At 43.1% G+C, this 19293-nt stretch overlaps 1 protein-coding gene across 1 annotated transcript in view; it reads left to right on the top strand.

The window, feature by feature from the left end:
• The window catches only part of MAP3K9 (mitogen-activated protein kinase kinase kinase 9), a 62819-nt gene that overhangs the window by 32822 nt on the left and 10704 nt on the right, over positions 1-19293 (top strand). Inside the window, exons 3-8 of the mRNA XM_073638896.1 lie at positions 10883-11063; positions 11493-11641; positions 14491-14666; positions 14743-14983; positions 16043-16165; positions 18957-19116. Coding sequence (XP_073494997.1) covers positions 10883-11063; positions 11493-11641; positions 14491-14666; positions 14743-14983; positions 16043-16165; positions 18957-19116 — 1030 coding nt within the window. The remainder of the gene's footprint in view (positions 1-10882; positions 11064-11492; positions 11642-14490; positions 14667-14742; positions 14984-16042; positions 16166-18956; positions 19117-19293) is intronic.

The raw sequence follows: 19293 nt of genomic DNA on the forward strand, positions 1-19293 counted from the left end.
CGAATTGCAAAAAATACAATACGTGTCGTTTCGGGGACCTTTTTCATAAAAAGCGGTCAAATATAAATTAGGAATAACCCTATTCCTGGTCATTATCTGACGTATATTCTGCAATTTCATCAGTTTTCCCATCTGACTGCTTCTCTCTAATTTGCAGTTCACTCTGAGCTGGTGAGTGCAGACTGACCTCAATGATGTCCCCCCTCACACTAAACTCAGAGGTATTTCTGCTCTGCCTTCCTTAGTTCAGAAAGACACAGCAGAGGCATAGAGGATATGTAACTGCTGCACTGAGCTGTGTAGATGGGAGTACATCTCTGGCATAATATACTTGTTAGAAAACTGTAGCAAATTGTTTTCATGTGCTGGTGTCCGGCACAGCTTCTCTCTCTCCCCGTTCCCCTCTCCATAGACTTTAAAGACAAGCAGTCATTTGACTTGCTTGACACACTCTTTACCAACTTTACTGAATTTTATATCGCAATAAAGACCTGTGTACATTTTCATTCACACAAATCCTGAAGAAATGTATTGTGTTGTTTCCCTCATGGTCTACCTTTTGGTGCCCATATGTAACTTGCCATCCACTCCCCCCCTCTCCCCCCAATTGGTGTTTCCTCTTCATCAGCGTTCAGTCTGTATTATAGGTTCTGTTACTTCCTTTACCGACATGCATTGCTTCTGCTTTTGACCTGAAACTTTAAAACTGAACCCACTACTACATAAAAGGATAAGGTTATTTTTCACATGCGGCAGATTTCATAAGTTGTCAATTCGTTCTGGGCGTTAGGGCCTAAAATGACATTGATCCCGAAAAGCTTAATGCCCGGCTGTTGCTGCTGTTCCGCCCGGCTGTTGCTGCTGTTCCGCCCGGCTGTTGCTGCTGTTCCGCCCGGCTGTTGCTGCTTATGTTTTTTGTTTCTGTACTTGGAGGTTGTGCTGGTCTTAAAGTCGACGTCTTGTGCTGGTTGTTTCTGGCTTCTTAGAGGAATATACAGTCATGTGCTCCAGGACCTCACACACTTCCTGGGAGTAATCTCATCCCTTGTCTTCTGTAACACAGTAGCAGAACAAAAGCCCGGATCACATGTACTCCTGGCCTGCTGGGCTCCTGGGAAAGATAAGACCAGAACAACACTGAGCTTTTGTCTTCCCAAGCTTAACATTCTGCAGCCATCAGAAATCCTGACGCATGTGGATGCAGAACCAGCAATTCTTTATATAGGAGCTTCAGTATTCATGGTTTTGAAGAGTATTTCCACCCAAAACATATACTGTACCTATAAATGCTTTCAGCATGGTATAGGGATTGTGTGAAGAAAAAAAGAATAATAATAAAAAAAATATAGATCTATATAGACAGATATTTATAGATAGATATGCATTTAGATATAGAGGATCTCTCTATCTCTTGCCCTGGTTTCAAGTGTGAAAATTCAAAGATTATCTATTTTTTATTAAACATTTATATGAAAATTTCTTTTTTTTTTTTTTCTTTACTAAACCTTGTGATATGAAAATTTGCCAAAATATAATACATATGTATGTATATGTGTGGGTGTATAATATATATATATATATATATATATATATATATATATATATATATATATATATATATATATATATATATATATATATATATATATATATATATATATATATATATATATATATATATATTATACATACAGTGCCTACAAGTAGTATTCAACCCCCTGCAGATTTAGCTGGTTGACACATGTGGAATTAACTTGGCATTGTGACATTTGTACTGTAGATCAGCCTGGAAGTGGGAAATGCACTGCAGCAAATTTTTTTTTTTAAAACATAAAAAGTTAATTCAGAGTGTCATTTATTATTCAACCCCTCAAACCACAAGAATTCTGTTTGGTCCTCCTAAAGTATTAAGAAGTAGTTCAGGCACCAAGAATAATGAGCTTCACATGTGTGGATTAAAGATCTCTTTTGCCAGCCTTTTCTGACTATTTAAGACCCTCCCCAAACTTGTGAACAGCACTCAGACATGGTCAACATGGGAAAGACAAAGGAGCATTCCAAGGCCATCAGAGACAAGATCGTGGAGGGTCACAAGGCTGGCAAGGGGTACAAAACCCTTTCCAAGGAGTTGGGCCTACCTGTCTCCACTGTTGGGAGCATCATCCGTAAGTGGAAGGCTTATGGAACTACTGTTAGCCTTCCACGGCCAGGACAGCCTTTGAAAGTGCCCTCCCGTGCCGAGGCCAGGCTTGTCCGAAGAGTCAAGGCTAACCCAAGGACAACAAGGAAGGAGCTCCAGGAAGATCTCATGGCAGTGGGGACATTGGTTTCAGTCAATACCATAAGTAACGTACTCCACCGCAATGGTCTCCGTTCCAGACGAGCCTGTAAGGTACCTTTACTTTCAAAGCGTCATGTCAAGGCTCGTCTACAGTTTGCTCATGATCACTTGGAGGACTCTGAGACAGACTGGTTCAAGGTTCTATGGTCTGATGAGACAAAGATCGAGATCTTTGGTGCCAACCACACACATGACATTTGGAGACTGGATGGCACTGCATACGACCCCAAGAATACCATCCCTACAGTCAAGCATGGTGGTGGCAGCATCATGCTGTGGGGCTGTTTCTCTGCCAAGGGGCCTGGCTATCTGGTCCGCATCCATGTTAAGATGGATAGCACGGCCTACCTGGAGATTTTGGCCAAGAACCTCCGCTCCTCCATCAAGGATCTTAAGATGGGTCGTAATTTCATCTTCCAACAAGACAACGACCCAAAGCACACAGCCAAGAAAACCAAGGCCTGGTTCAAGAGGGAAAAAGTCAAGGTGTTGGAGTGGCCTAGTCAGTCTCCTGACCTTAACCCAATTGAAAACTTGTGGAAGGAGCTCAAGAATAAAGTCCACATGAGACACCCAAAGAACCTAGATAACTTGGAGAAGATCTGCATGGAGGAGTGGGCCAAGATAACTCCACAGACCTGTGCCGGCCTGATCAGGTCTTATAAAAGACGATTATTAGCTGTAATTGCAAACAAGGGTTATTCCACAAAATATTAAACATAGGGGTTGTATAATAATTGACCCACACTTTTATGTTTAAAATTTAATAAAATTCAACTGAGCAACATAACTTTTTGGTTTGTAAGATTTATGCTTCTGTTCATAAAACCTACTCTCGTTTGAAAGCTCTAACTTATTTGCATCTTATCAAACCAGCTAAATCTGCAGGGGGTTGAATACGACTTGTAGGCACTAATATATATATATATATATATATATATATATATATATATATATATATATATATATATATATATATATATATATATATATATATATATATATATATATATATATATATATATATATATATATATATATATATATATATATATATATATATATATATATATATATATATATATATATATATATATATAATAATATATATATATATATATATATATATATAATAATATATACAGACCAAAAGTTTGGACACACCTTCTCATTTAAAGATTTTTCTGTATTTTCATGACTATGAAAATTGTACATTCACACTGAAGGCATCAAAACTATGAATTAACACATGTGGAATTGTATACTTAACAAACAAGTGTGAAACAACTGAAAATATGTCTTATATTCTAGGTTCTTCAAAGTAGCCACCTTTTGCTTTGACTGCTTTGCACATGTGGCACCCCAGGGGTCTGGTTTCCACAGTAACAAGCAATGTTATGTCTGAGAGCAGGTGGGAGGTCTCTTGGTCAGGGATCCTGTGCATGCCACACCTCCTGCCCAGTCCTGGGAGGGGAAGAACTTCCCCTATATAAACCTAGGGCTGAGGCAGGGTTAGTGAGTAGAGAAGAAGTAGAGACAGAGAAGCAGATATAGGAAAAGAACATCAGGAGCTCTGTGGGAGCAGTACTACAAGGAGTCAGGGGCTGGCAGCTGCAGAGCTCGCCCTGACTGGAAAGTTATCACCGGACCCGGAGTCCGAGGCTGTGGGGACTAACTCCTATCCAGCAGCAGAAACCGACCGGCAGGGGATTGCAGGTCCTCTGGCCCAGAAACCCGAAGGCACGGTCACACGCGTGGGACCAGCACCGCCGTCGTGGAGCGGAAGCTACTAGAAGGCCCCGAGTCACCGGCCATACGGGTGAGCACCACACGGTACACTCAGGGACGTGGGCTACTTATACCCGCCTCTAGCAAGGTAGCCAGAAGAGTACAGTTAGTTTGGGAGGCCTACAACTCCGCCTGGCCAGGGGAGATCCCATCTGCTCAAGGACTGACCAGGCCCCAATCGCTAGCCAGTACTCCGGGAGGGTCTATCTTTGTCACCAGTAAAGACCCTGAACTACACCGTACCGTCTCCGAGTGGTTCCTGCTACCCCCATCATCCACGTCGGCTGCCCTGAGGCCATACCCCTCCCGTTGGGGGTTATACTATCACGCTGCACAATCCTACCACCGGCCTCAGCGGTCTGCCCTGCAGCGGCAGCTCCTTAGCTGTACTCAACGAGTGGCGTAGTCGTCCAACATCTACCGCTAATACAGCGCCACTTAGTCTGACTCCCTGGGCACGGACCGGATCACCGCCACGAGACTACAACCCTCAAGAGATCCGGCTCCGGATAAGCTCCCGCATGCGCAACGCAGCGCGTCACAGGCCCAGGGGTGCGTCACACACTCTTGGCATTCTCTTGATGAGCTTCAAGAGGTAGTCACCGGAAATGGTCTTCCAACAATCTTGAAGGAGTTCCCAGAGATGCTTAGCACTTGTTGGCCCTTTTGCCTTCACTCTGCGGTCCAGCTCACCCCAAACCATCTCGATTGGGTTCAGGTCTGGTGACTGTGGAGGCCAGGTCATCTGGCGTAGCACCCCATCACTCTCCTGCTTGGTCAAATAGCCCTTACACAGCCTTGAGGTGTGTTTGGGGTCATTGTCCTGTTGAAAAATAAATGATGGTCCAACTAAATGCAAACCGGATGGAATAGCATGCTGCTGCAAGATGCTGTGGTAGCCATGCTGGTTCAGTGTGCCTTCAATTTTGAATAAATCCCCAACAGTGTCACCAGCAAAGCACCCCCACACCATCACACCAACAACTATGTTCTCAATCAGTCCAAAAGACTCATAAATATCCACGTTTAATATTTTTGGAAGTTGGAGTGTTTTTTTTTTTTTAGATTTGGCTATCTTAGGAGGATATCTGTTTGTGCAGGTAACTATTACTGTGCAGAATTATTAGGCAACTTTATAAAAACCAAATATAATCCCATCTCACTTGTTTATTTTCACCAGGTAAACCAATATCAGTGCACAAAATTTAGAAATAAACATTTCTGACATGCAAAAACAAAAACCAAAAAAATTAGAGATCAATATAGCCACCTTTCTTTATGATGACACTCAGCAGCCTTCCATCCATAGATTCTGTCAGTTGCTTGATCTGTTTTTGATCAACATTGCGTGCAGCGGCCACCACAGGCTCCCAGACACTGTCCCGAGAGGTGTACTGTTTTCCCTCCCTGTAGATCTTACATTTTATGATGGACCACAGGTTCTCTATGGGGTTCAGATCAGGTGAACAAGGGGACCATGTCATTATTTTTTCTTCTTTTAGACCTTTACTGGCCAGCCACGCCGTGGAGTAGTTGGATGCATGTGATGGAGCATTGTCCTGCATGAAAATCATGTTTTTCTTGAATGATACCGACTTCTTCCTGTACCACTGCTTGGAGAAATTGTCTTCCAGAAACTCCTCAACCTGAAAAGGTCCCACAAGTTCATCTTTGATGATACCAGCCCATACCAGTACCCCACCTCCACCTTGCTGGCGTCTGAGTCGGAGTGGAGCTCTCTGCCCTTTACTGATCCAGCCTCTGGCCCATCCATCTGGCCCATCCATCTGGCCCATCAAGAGTCACTCACATTTCATCAGTCCATAAAACCTTTGAAATATCAGTCATAAGATATTTCTTGGCCCATTCTTGACGTTTTATCTTATGTTTCTTGTTCAAAGGTGGTGGTTTTTCAGCCTTCCTTACCTTGGCCATGTCTCTGAGTATCGCACACTTTGTGCTTTTTGACACTCCAGTAACGTTGCAGCTCTGAAATATGGCAAAACTGGTGGCGAATGGCATCTTGGCAGCTTCATGCTTGATTTTCCTCAATTCATGGGCAGTTATTTTGCGCCTTTTTTGGCCAACACGCTTCTTGCGACCCTGTTGGCTATTTGCCATGAAACGCTTGATTGTTCAGTGATCACGCTTCAAAAGTTTGGAAATTTCAAGACTGCTGCCTCCCTCTGCAAGACATCTCACAATTTTTGGACTTTTCAGAGCCCGTCAAATCTCTCTTCTGACCCATTTTGCCAAAGGAAAGGAAGTTGCCTAATAATTAAGAACACCTTATATAGGGTTTTGATGTCATTAGTCAACACACCTCCTCATTACAGAGATGCACATCACCAGATTTACTTAATTGGTAGTTGGTTCTCAAGCCTATGCAGCTTGGAGTAGGACAACATGTATAAAAAGTATCATGTGAACAAAATACTCATTTGCCTAATAATTGTGCACGCGGTGTATATACACACACACACATACATACATGCATACTGCTCCAAAAAATAAAGGGAACACTTAAACAACACAATGTAACTCTAAGTCAATAACACTTCTGTGAAATCTACCTGTCCAGTTATGAAGAAACACTGATTGTGAATCAATTTCTCCTGGTGGTGTGCAAATGGAACAGACAACTGATAGAAATGATCGGCAATTAGCAAGACACCCCTATAAAGGAGAGGTTCTGCAGGTGGTGACCACAGACCATTTCTCTGTTCTCATCCTTTTTGGCTGTTGTTTTGGTCACTTTTTCATTTTGCCATTGCTCTCACCACTAGAGGTACAGTAGCATGAGGCGGTGTCTACAACCCACAGAAGTTGCTCAGGTAGTGCAGTTCATCCAGGATAGCACATCAGTGTGAGCTGTGGCAAGAAGGGTAGCTGTGTCTGTCAGCACAGTGTCCAGAGCATGGAGCAGATAACAGGAGATGTGGAGGGAGCCATAGGAGGGCAACAAATATAAAGGGAACACTTAAACAACAGAATATAACTCCAAGTGAATCAAACTTCTGTGAAATCAAACTGTCCACTTAGGAATCAACACTGATTGACAATCAATTTCACATGCTGTTGTGCAAATGGAATAGACAATAGATGGAAATTATTGGCAATTATCAAGACACCCTCAATAAAGGAGTGGTTCTGCAGGTGGGGACCACAGACCACATCTCAGTACCAATGCTTTCTGGCTGATGTTTTGGTCACTTTTGAATGTTGGTTGTGCTTTCACACTCGTGGTAGTGACGCGCCCCTGGGCCTGTTTCGCGCTGCGTTGCGCACGCGGGAGCTTACCCGGAGCCGGATCTGTTGAGGGTTGTAGTCTCGTGGCGGTGACCCGGTCCGTGCCCAGGGAGTCCAACTGAGCGGCGATGTATCAGCGGTAGATGTTGGACGACTACGCCACCCGTTGAGTACAGCTAAGGAGCTGCTGCTGCAGGGCAGACCGCTGAGGCCGGTGGTAGGATTGTGCAGCGTGATAGTATAACCCCCAACGGGAGGGGTATGGCCTCAGGGCAGCCGACGTGGATGATGGGGGTAGCAGGAACCACTCGGAGACGGTACGGTGTAGTTCAGGGTCTTTACTGGTGACAAAGATAGACCCTCCCGGAGTACTGGCTAGCGATTGGGGCCTGGTCAGTCCTTGAGCAGATGGGATCTCCCTTGGCCAGGCGGAGTTGTAGGCCTCCCAAACTAACTGTACTCTTCTGGCTACCTTGCTAGAGGCGGGTATAAGTAGCCCACGTCCCTGAGTGTACCGTGTGGTGCTCACCCGTATGGCCGGTGACTCGGGGCCTTCTAGTAGCTTCCGCTCCACGACGGCGGTGCTGGTCCCATGCGTGTGACCGTGCCTTCGGGTTTCTTGGCCAGAGGACCTGGAATCCCCTGCCTGACGGATTCTGCTGCTGGGTAGGAGTTAGTCCCCACAGCCTCGGACTCCGGGTCCGGTAAGAAATCTTCGCAGTCAGGGCGAGCTCTGCAGCTGCCAGCCCCTGACTCCTTGTAACACTGCTCCCACAGAGCTCCTGATGTTCTGTTCCTATATTTGCTTGTTTTCTCTGTCTCTACTTCTTCTCTACTCACTAACCCTGCCTCAGCCCTAGGTTTATATAGGGGAAGTTCTTCCCCTCCCAGGACTGGGCAGGAGGTGTGGCATGCATAGGATTCCTGACCAAGAGACCTCCCACCTGCTCTCAGACATAACATTGCTGTTACTGTGGAAACCAGATCCCTGGGGTGCCACAGTAGCATGAGACGGACTCTACAATCCACAGAAGTTGCTCAGGTAGTGCAGCTCATCCAGGATGGCACATCAATGCGAGCTGTGGCAAGAAGGTTTGCTGTGTCTGTCAGCGTAGTGTCCAGAGACTGGAGGCGCTACCAGGAGACAGGCCAGTACACCAGGAGACGTGGAGGGGGCCGTAGGGGGGCAACAACCCAGCAGCAGGACCACACTCTCCGCCTTTGTACTAGGAGGAACAGGAGGAGCACTGCCAGAGCCCTGCAAAATGACCTCCAGCAGGCCACAAATGTGCATGTGTCTGCACAAGCGGTTAGAAACTGACTCCATGAGTCCCAACACCGTGCAGCCCGCTTGGCATTTGCCACAAATCGCCAGGATTGGCAAAGTCGCCACTGCCGCCCTGTGCTCTTCATAGATGAAAGCAGGTTCACACTGAGCACGTGAGACAGACGTGACAGAGTCAGGAGACGCCGTGGAGAGCGATCTGCTGCCTGCAACATACTTCAGCATGACCGGTTTGGCAGTGAGTCAGTAATGGTGTGGGGTGGCATTTCTTTGGAGGGCCGCACAGCCCCCCATGTGCTCCCCAGAGGTAGCCCGACTGCCATTAGGTGCCGAGATGAGATCCTCAGACCCCTTGTGAGACCATATGCTGGTGCGGTTGGCCCTGGATTCCTCCTAATGCAGGACAATGCCAGACCTCATGTGGCTGGAGTGTGTCAGCAGTTCCTGCAAGATGAAGGCGTTGAAGCTATGGACTGGCCCGTCCATTCCCCAGACCTGAATCCGATTGAGCTCATCTGGGACATCATGTCTTGTTCCATCAACCAACGTCACGTTGCACCACAGACTGTCCAGGAGTTGGCGGATGCTTTAGTCCAGGTCTGGGAGGAGATCCCACAGGAGACCATCCGCAACCTCATCAGGAGCATGCCCAGGTGTTGTAGGGAGGTCATACAGGCACGTGGAGGCCACACACAATACTGAGACTCATTTTGACTTGTTCTAAGAACATTACATCAAAGTTGGTTCAGCCTGTAGTGTGTTTTTCCACTTTTAATTTTGGGGGTGACTCCAAATCCAGGCCTCAATTGGTTAATAAATTTGATTTCCATTGATGATTTTTGTTGTCCGCACATTCAACTTTGTACAGAACAAATGAGAATATTTCATTCATTCCGATCTTGGATGTTATTTGAGTGTTCCCTTTATTTTTTTTGAGCAGCATACATACATACATACATACATACATACATACATACATACATACATACATACATACATACATACATACATACATACATACATACATACATACATACGTATAAGCTGAGGTACCTAATTTTACCATAAAAAAAAGCTGGAAAAACTTATTGACTCTAGTATAAACCTAGGGTGGGAAATGCAGCAGCTACTGGTAAATTTCCCCATCCTGGTACGCATTGTTCCCTCATCTCCCAATCCCTGTAGGTATGGCACCCCTCATCCCCCAATCCTGGTAGGTGTGGCCCCATCACTGCACACACAAAAAATAAACCTTTATACTCGCCTTCCTTCCTCACCTCTGCTCCAGCGCTGCGTCCTGTTCTGCTGCATTAGCTCGTGTAAGCATCTGAGCTGCCGGCATATTCACTCCTCCACGCTGAGACTGTGTGCGTGGAGAACAGTGAATATGCATTCTTTTTAGTAGTGGGCACTGTCAGCAGGAGCTGCGGCTCCGCTCTCCTCTGTGCGCGTGTGTATTCATTCTACTCCATGCCCATGGGAATGGAGAAGAGGTAATATTAATTTTCCCTTTAGCAGCGGGCACACGTGGTAGCTGCATCAGAGAACTTGCAACAGAATGTCTGTGTCGGCCTCTAGCTCCTCCGTCCATAGAATGTTACAAGCACCAATTGTCATCTCACCCAGTACAGATTTATCCATAAATTGAGAGTGAATGATCAGTCCAGGAGGAGAAAGCAGATTATTTCTCTATGATGAATGTATATAATATTTTACATGTATATTATGTATGTGTATATATAATATTATACAGAAATCTAGGAGTTCTCACTATGGCCAATAGGCCTAATATTAGAATCCCACTTTGTCTTCTGTTCAGAAGGCTTTTCAGCAGTTTCATTATCATCACAGACATAATTACAATGAAGCTAATTATATGTGGTTAGCACTGCAGTCTTGCAGCGCTGGGGTCCTGGGTTCCCATCCCACCAAGGACGACATTTGCAAAGAGTTTATATGTTCTCCCCGTGTTTGCGTGGGTTTCCTCCAGTTTCCTCCCACACACCAAAGACATACTGATAGGGAATGTAGATTGTGAGCCCCAATGGGGACCTTTTATGATTATGTAAAAGCGCTGTGGAATATGTTGGCGCTATATAAATAAAGATTATGGGATCTATATTCATTAAAAGTTTTTCACTATGGATTAGCCAAATGTAAGTCGATGCTACAGTAACAATTGTTTTGTTTTTTTTCTTATCCCTTTTTTTTTTTTTAAGTTTTAATTCTGGAAATGGTGGAGAATTCTGATCTCAGCAACAAGGTCCTAAAGATTACAGACTTTGGCCTTGCAAGAGAATGGCACCGGACCACCAAAATGAGTGCGGCGGGGACCTATGCCTGGATGGCTCCCGAAGTTATTCGCTCTTCTATGTTCTCAAAGGGTAGCGATGTCTGGAGGTAAGGGGTCTCCATAAGATGTAAGATAAATTTGTATAATCGGAAGCAACAGAGATGTTGAAGTCCAAAGCGTATACGAAGCAATAAACAATATGATCATAGGGGTTGTCACCCGACTTACTTGGTGTGCAGATGTCAATCTACCTAATTTATGCTGTTAGGTTTTGACCTAAGTCCTGGATAAACCCTTAAATTATAGGTTTATTGTGTTTGTTTGTTTTTTTGGGGTGGTGGGGGGTGCAAACTTAATGGATAATTATCTTATTTGCTCTTGAACCCAAATTGACATAATGGTGGGCATTTTGCTATGATGAGCAGTATATTAGCTTTATACACAATAGATTTTCAAACCCTGGCGTGACATGTGCCACAATAGTGACAAATGGAGCCAAGAGCTGGCACGGAGTGACGTTCTGCTCTTTCCTACAGCTATGGAGTCCTGCTGTGGGAGTTGCTGACTGGAGAAGTGCCGTTTCGGGGGATTGATGGATTAGCTGTTGCTTATGGAGTTGCCATGAATAAGCTGTCTCTTCCGATTCCCTCCACCTGCCCCGAACCCTTTGCCAGACTTATGGAAGGTGAGGTACCGTGTGCACCATTAGTCACATACAAGACTGATGCCGTGTGCCAATTTTGCATGCAATGTTGCACCATTACTTTTGTCAATTTATGGTCTGAAATTAAAAACTCTGATCTGCCTGGGTTAAAGGGTTATTCCCATAAGATAAAGGAATAACTTGCTGATCACAGTGGACAACGGGTCTCTGGGGCTTCCCGAGAGTCTTGAATGGAGTGGACGTGCACATGCTTAATATATGCTCTCTTCATAGTCTATGGGACTGCTGAAAATAGCAGTGCTCAGCTTTTTATGGCTGGCTCATGGACCATGAATGGACCTGCATTCGCGTTTGTACTCCTCTGTTCCATTCACTCAGATCTACCTCTCTGGCCCAGATGTCACCTCTCTGCTGTCCAGAATCCCAGAGTGTCTATCAGCCATATGATATCCTCGTTCTTCTCATCATGCTTCCCAAAGCTCAATGCGGACAAAACCGACCTCCTCATCTTTCCTCCATCTGACCTAACTCCCCTATCCGATCTATCTATCGCAATAGATGACATCACACTCTTCCCTGTACCACTACCTCAGAGTAACCCTCGACTCTGCCCTCTTCTTCAAAACGCATATCCAAGCTCTATTGACCTCCTACTTTAAAAATATTTCTAGAATCCGTCCTTTCTGCAACTCTAAATCTACTAAAATGTGAGTTCATGTCCTCATCTCCCACCTCGACTACTGCAATGTCCTCCTCTGTGACTTCCCTGCTAACACTCCCGTCCTTTAGTCCGCTGCCCGACTGTCACGGGTGTGTCAGATGTAACAGACGTTTTGCATCGCAGACTCCTTCTTAAGCCTTCTGACTTTTGGACCCAGTGGCAACCTCCCTCCTACTCTGTTTGACACACCCTGGTCTGGGTGTTTATAAACTCTGTCTGCTTCAGGGAGTTGCCGATGATATTCACATTTTCCATTGTGAAGGCTTGGATCTACAGCAGTCTGTTAACTTCCTCTCTGGTGCCCTTGGAGGACGTTTGATGTTCTCTCTCTGGTGTGTGCTCAAGCTAAGTTTTCCCCCTTTGTTTTTCTCCTTTGTTGTCTTTAGTTTATAGTGGAGACTGACCAGTGCTCACCCCCCCACCTTCTCCCTCCCTATCAAGGGCCTAGCTCTAGGGATATACAGGGCTTAGGTTTCCTGCTCGGCGGTTGGTGTGGAACCAACATAGGGACAGTAGGGTAGGCAGTGTGTTATTAGATCTGTCTAGGGGTCTCCACTCCCCCTTTCCCTAGTGTCTGGGCTTCCTTCCCCTCATCCCTTCGTGTTGCACTTAGTCTTTCCACACTGTGCGTGACACCGACTAATCCACCTTTCTTGTCACTACTCCTTCTCTTCTCCCTTCCTCCATTCCCTTCATTGGCTCCCAATTCCCCAACGTATCCAGTTCAAATTACTGACCATTGACCCTCAAAGCTGTCCAAAATCTGTCTGCACCATATATATCCGAACTAATCTCCTGATATCTTCCCACACGTAATCTCTGGTCCTCCAAACGCCTCCCTTTTACTTCTCCACACTTGTACGTTCCTCACCGAATCGCCTCTTGGATTTCTCCCGAGTATCCCCCATCCTCTGGAATTTTGTACCCCAACACAGACGATTATTCTTATGCAATTGAGATATGGGTGTGCAAAAATAAAAATTGGATCCTAAATTAATCATACATATATCATCCGATTTTTTTATTTTTTTTATTTATTTATTTATTTTGTATACTTTTTCATTACTAAAATAGGAAACTGTATACTTGTAAATCGTATTCACTTCTGTGTATAAAAAAATGGATGCCATACGGATGACAGTACAGATGAAAAAAATAATCTGTTTTTTTCGAATGAAAGTTTTGATTTATTTATTTTTTTTAAACGCTCATGTAAACTTAACTATATAATGAACTACTTTTTATAAAGCAATAAAATTAATATTGCGCAGAATCAAAGGGGTGGTCCGATCCAAAGGGGAATTTCATACTGAATGTCTTTTTTATTTAATAATCTAACCACTTTTGTAATACACTTCAATAAAAAATTCTCTACTCTAACTTTCTGTTTGCTTGGTTTTTTTTTTTTTTTTTTCAATGTTTCATTTGAGAATCTGTGCATTTTGGTTACTTGTATGGGATGTCATTAGGGGGCAGAGGTTGCGGTCACTGCCACAGCTGGTTTCCCCACCTTTTAAATTAAGTAACATCTGTTTCAGGGGCAGGGTTAGTCCCTGCACGCCACGTCTCCTTTTCAATTTGCACTGACAGTGCACTCTCTTGCTGGATTTTCACTTTTTTTCTTTAAAGCCAGCGAGGGAGCGCACTGTCACTGTGCATTTAAAGGAATACAGCAGTACAGGGAGATCATACTGGGCATGCGTCAGAATTTACAATCTGCACATTATCAGTAGAGCAGGGACTATCCCAACCCTTGAAACAGAGATAGAGATATATATATATATATATATATATATATATATATATATATATATATATATATATATATATATATATATATATATATATATATATATATATATATATATATATATATATATATATATATATATATATATATATATATTTTATAGCTTTCTTCATTATGCAGTGTCACATCTGTCCCCAGGGTGTCTCTGTTATGACAGCCCAACCACAGTGCAATGTACACAGCAGAACTGCAGTACCACACACAGCCTTTACATAGGTGTGGCACAGTTTTTGGAGAAAGCAGCCTTGTCATGTATTCCTCATCCTGTATGCCCTTTTAGTGAATAACTTCATGCTGATTCCTTAATTTAATCATTAATTTGTATTTTATTTTCTACAGATTGTTGGAACCCAGATCCCCATTGTCGCCCCTCTTTTACCAACATCCTGTTCCAGCTGACCACCATAGAGGAGTCTGGTTTTTTTGAGATGCCCAAAGATTCTTTCCATTCATTGCAAGAAGATTGGAAGCAGGAGATCCAGGAAATGTTTGACCAGCTCAGGGCCAAGGAGAAGGTATAGTCGTCACATGCTTTTCTATGTTCATTGTGAGGTCAAATGATGTCAGATTCAATGTTTTTTATTTCCTTAGGAGCTAAGGAGCTGGGAGGAAGAGCTGTCCCGGGCAGCCCTGGAGCAGAAGAATCATGAGGAACTTCTCCGAAGAAGGGAACAAGAGTTGGCCGAGAGGGAAATCGACATCTTGGAGCGAGAACTAAACATCATCATCCACCAGCTCTGTCAAGAGAAGCCTAAGGTGAAAAAACGCAAAGGCAAGTTCAAGAAGAGTCGCCTTAAGTTGAAAGACGGGAACATCATCAGTCTGCCTTCAGGTGCGTGTTTTATAGGCTTCTTCCCATCTTCGTAGCTGGATATTGTCGGATAGCGCCCTAAATCATTCCAATTTGGCTCCTGCATTTGCTCTTGAGAACCCTATGGGTTGTTACACTTTGCTGGTGTCTCGGGGGTGGGTAATGTAGGCTTAATTTAGACATTCACTATGGGGCCCCTTGATTTCTGACTTGTAGACATGCTTGTATAGGAGATAACCTTGTTTATTGTGTCCAGAAGACCTGACAATGCATAATCCAACTTTTAATGAGTTCTCCCCATCTTATAAAGTGATGGCATACTGTTAGGATATGCCATTATGTATTTTGCAGCCAGCCGCTAAGATCACCGCTAGTTTACTTGCAATGTGCCATTATTTTCTAAGATTGGAATAACCCTGTACATTCAGGGAAAACAAAAGACTATCACTGACGCTAAAGGATTTAGGATTGCAAACATCCTACACAACATTGAAATTACAAACCAAGAAGAAAAAGTCAGAGTTCTGGAAATCCCAGGATGGATAGACCTCGTAATGACTTGCAAATGATGGGAAAATGGAAACAACATTTTCATGACATCTCGATTTATTCAGTATTTAATATGAGCCATGCGCAGAAATCCCTGCACTTCACACCTTGTCAGCTATAATGGTCATCTGGCGCACGTTTGGCTGAAATGAATGTACTTTGGCATTGGAAGTCTGGAGACGCTGCTGGATATGGTAGGACGAGCAACACACGACCTCGCGTTGTGTTGAAAAAATGGCTCCCGGACACTTTGGCGTGTAAGTGTGGGGATTTCTGCACAGATCGCTCATAATGGATACTGAATAAATCGAGTATCTATTCTACTATTCTAAAGAATGTTGTTTCTATTTTTTCATCTTCTTGGTGTTGCGATGTCAATGTTGAGGAGTGTATTTTACTGACAGTATTGCAGTTTTGTTCTTGTCATAAAGTCGCTGTATTTTCATTTTCCATTTATTCTCCTGAACACAAAAAGCCATTGACATCTAGTTTTGCTGAGCTGCTCCTCTGCTTTTATGATTTGCTTTACAGATTTCCAACACAAGTTCACTGTCCAGGCTTCTCCTACCATGGACAAAAGGAAGAGCTTAATTAGCACCAAGTTCAGCCCTCCTGCCAGTCCCACCATTATCCCGCGCCTCCGAGCCATTCAGTGTAAGTAGACTGGTTGTTACAGCTCTTAATTCTGGTGACGCGCGTCACGTGCTTTTCAGTCATCGGGTGTTAGCCGCACTTCTAATTATTTAGCTGCTTCGCAGCGTCAGTTTTTGCAGGTAAGTATTTTGGAGAGGTGTTCGCTCCTCCATTATTAACACTGCAAGTGAGGTGATAAAACATGCATTACTGATTAGCTCTACACCCCGAGTAGGTATTTTCGAGCATTCATTTATGCGTAATTTCAGTCGTGTTTACGCCATTTCATCTGGGTCATCGTCCTGAATTAACCTCGGTGCAGTTTGTTGACTTTTCCCCAAATAAGTAATGCCCTGAAAGTGTCATTAAAGAGCATTTATTCCTAAAAGAAATCCACAGGCAAATCCACAGCATTTTGCACCTGAGGAAACTTGGGGATATTTCGTCTTAGCGGTTTTTTTTTTCTTTTAATGCACTTAACATCCCGCTTATGTGGAGTGCACGAGCCTGCAGAAAATGCCCAGCACAATATGCAAGCTTCTCTTTTTATCCCCTGGTTGGACTTTGCTGTGGACATTACTACCATTTGCCTGTACAGGATTCTCAATAACCAGATTGGAAAGTGGCTGCAATTAATGTCTTTTGAGCTATTCATTTTATTGTGCAATGTTTAATTGACGTCAGGATCCGCTCCAATTTGTCAATTGCCTGAAAGAGCTGTATAATTTATAACTAACGACGTACTTTAATTTTGTCCAGTCTCTCTCCTGTATTCTGATCTCATACATTCATACCATATCCACAAGATAATCGATAAATGTTTTATAGATGAAGGTCTGGGGCTGGGACCTTAATCTATGTTGAGTAAGGGTTGTTTATGTTATCCAAACTTTTAAGCTTGGATCACGAACATCCTCCCCAAAAGAAAAATATATATTATATTATAAAAATGCACCCTTGTTTTCCATCTAAAACTTTTGAGCTTGGATCATCAGAAGGAAAATAAATAAAAAAGCATAAGTGTCTCACTCCTAAAACTTTTCAACTTGGATCACCATTTCCAAAAAAAAAAATGGGCGCATTATGTTTCCCCCATAAAACTTTTGAGCTTGGGTCAACCACCCCAAAAAAATAAAATGCATATTTGAGAAATAAAATGGATGGACAGCTCTAGAAAACATTCATCTTTAGTAGGAAAGATGTATCAGTAAGTTATAATCCGGCTTGTGCGATTCTTCTCTGCCCCAGAGGGAACATTCGGGAGTTTTGTTGATTCTGTCGGTGTAATGAATATTTAAGGCATACTCTATTAAACACTTTCTTATCTCTGCCATGAAGACCTGCAGACCAATCCCATTGTGATAAGACAGCAAATATTAACCCATCTATTATCTGTAGGTCCCTTCAGGCTGTGAAAATATGGTTACTAAGAATAGGAGGGAAGATAGAAGTAGATCAGATAGTGAGAATAATCTCCATCGAGGGAAAATGTCAAAACCAGGATTTTGGGTCCGGCACCGCAGCAGGGGAAGTGCATGGCCGACTGGAGGTTTCAGAAGCCTTTTATTTCCAAGTATGGTTTTCTTCCCCCAAAAAGTGTAGGATTTTTTTTTTTTTTACGTAAACCTGGCATATGGTATTGCCATGGCCTTTCTTCAACAATGCATTTTAATTTTTTACTCCTATTACCATTATATGGGCTGGCATATGTAGTAGATCACATCCGTATACCTGAAACGTAGACGAAAAAGCCTAAGGGCCCAATTCAATATGCATTTCTGCCTTTTTTTTTTTCCCCTTAATTTTTTTTTGCCCGTGTTGCATTTGTCTCTAATTCTTTTAATTTTGCACCTCTTTTTTCAGTCTGTTTTATTTGTTAATGTATTTTTTTTTTCATCAATATGGGCAAGCTTTGTGTTTCTTGCTGATTCCGCCATAAATGTACTTCGGTCTTCCCCCTGAAATATTGACACGCTTTTTATATAATTATTTTTTTTTATGTTATTTTGTGAAATGTGTGACTTTTTGCACTAATAAGTTACAAAAAGAGTTCAAGACAACCCCCCCCACCACCATTTTTAACTTTGTGCAAAATTAATTAACCACGTTCTGCATCTTGAAAAATTTGTCACAAAACCACAACAGATATCGGAAGTTTAAAAAAACAACAACAACAACAAAAAAAAAAATGCACATGATGAATGAATCTAGGCTTAAATGTGAAAAATTGTAAAATTGTTTGGGTATGAATGTTACATTCTAGAGGATACAGCGCACTACATTTTTGGTTACAAGAATGTATTAACCACCTGTGAATAAATACAACCTCGGGCTTTATTCTGGCCACAGATTCCAGATCATGGATCTTTAAAGAAGTATTCCCATCTCAAAGATCCTAGCCCAATATGTAGTAGCAGCAGCAGCTAATACCTCCAATTAGAAATGTAGTATAGTTCTTCTGATTGGCTCTGTCACTTGCACCATGTGCAGGGCATTACAGTAGCTTACATATCCCTGGTTACGACCACTCATATAGTGACAGTTAGTTAGTGGTAGTAACCGTAAATACCTAAGCTACTGCAATGCACTGCACATGGGGTAAGCGACATGGCGAATCAGAAGAACTATACTACAGTCATAATTTGAGGTATTTGCTAATATTATTATTATTACGCTTACTACATATTGAGATATGATCTTGGAGATGGGAATACCCCTTTGTTTTCTGATGTAACCTAGATGTTGAAATCTCTGCTGCCTTTCCGCGTGTATTCCACGGTTATTCTGACAATATATTTTTCATCTCATAAAGTGACTCCAGGAGACTCCAATAAAGCAAGAAACCGCAGCACTGGTGGCCAGAAGGATGAAAGTGAAGATGAGGAGAAGAAAGAGACCAAGAAAAAATCTCGTCCTTGGGCTCCAGGCGCTTTGGCCAGTAAAGACTCTGGTGCTGGCGAGGACAGGCGAGTGCTAATGCCCACATGCCTTATCGAGTCACTAGCTCGTTCCATCTGTCTCTTACACAAGAAGCCAGAACATGAAAAATATAGGTCTTATAGTCTATCATCAGGTCTTATCATCAGGTCTTATCATCAGGTTGTCAGAAGCATCGCTGCCAGGTTAGCTGTTGTCTGAATAAACAACAT

This window comes from Phyllobates terribilis, unplaced genomic scaffold (genome assembly GCF_046119375.1).
Source record: "Phyllobates terribilis strain yellow unplaced genomic scaffold, ASM4611937v1 Scaffold_7__3_contigs__length_470593459, whole genome shotgun sequence".
In the NCBI taxonomy this organism is placed as follows: domain Eukaryota; kingdom Metazoa; phylum Chordata; class Amphibia; order Anura; family Dendrobatidae; genus Phyllobates; species Phyllobates terribilis.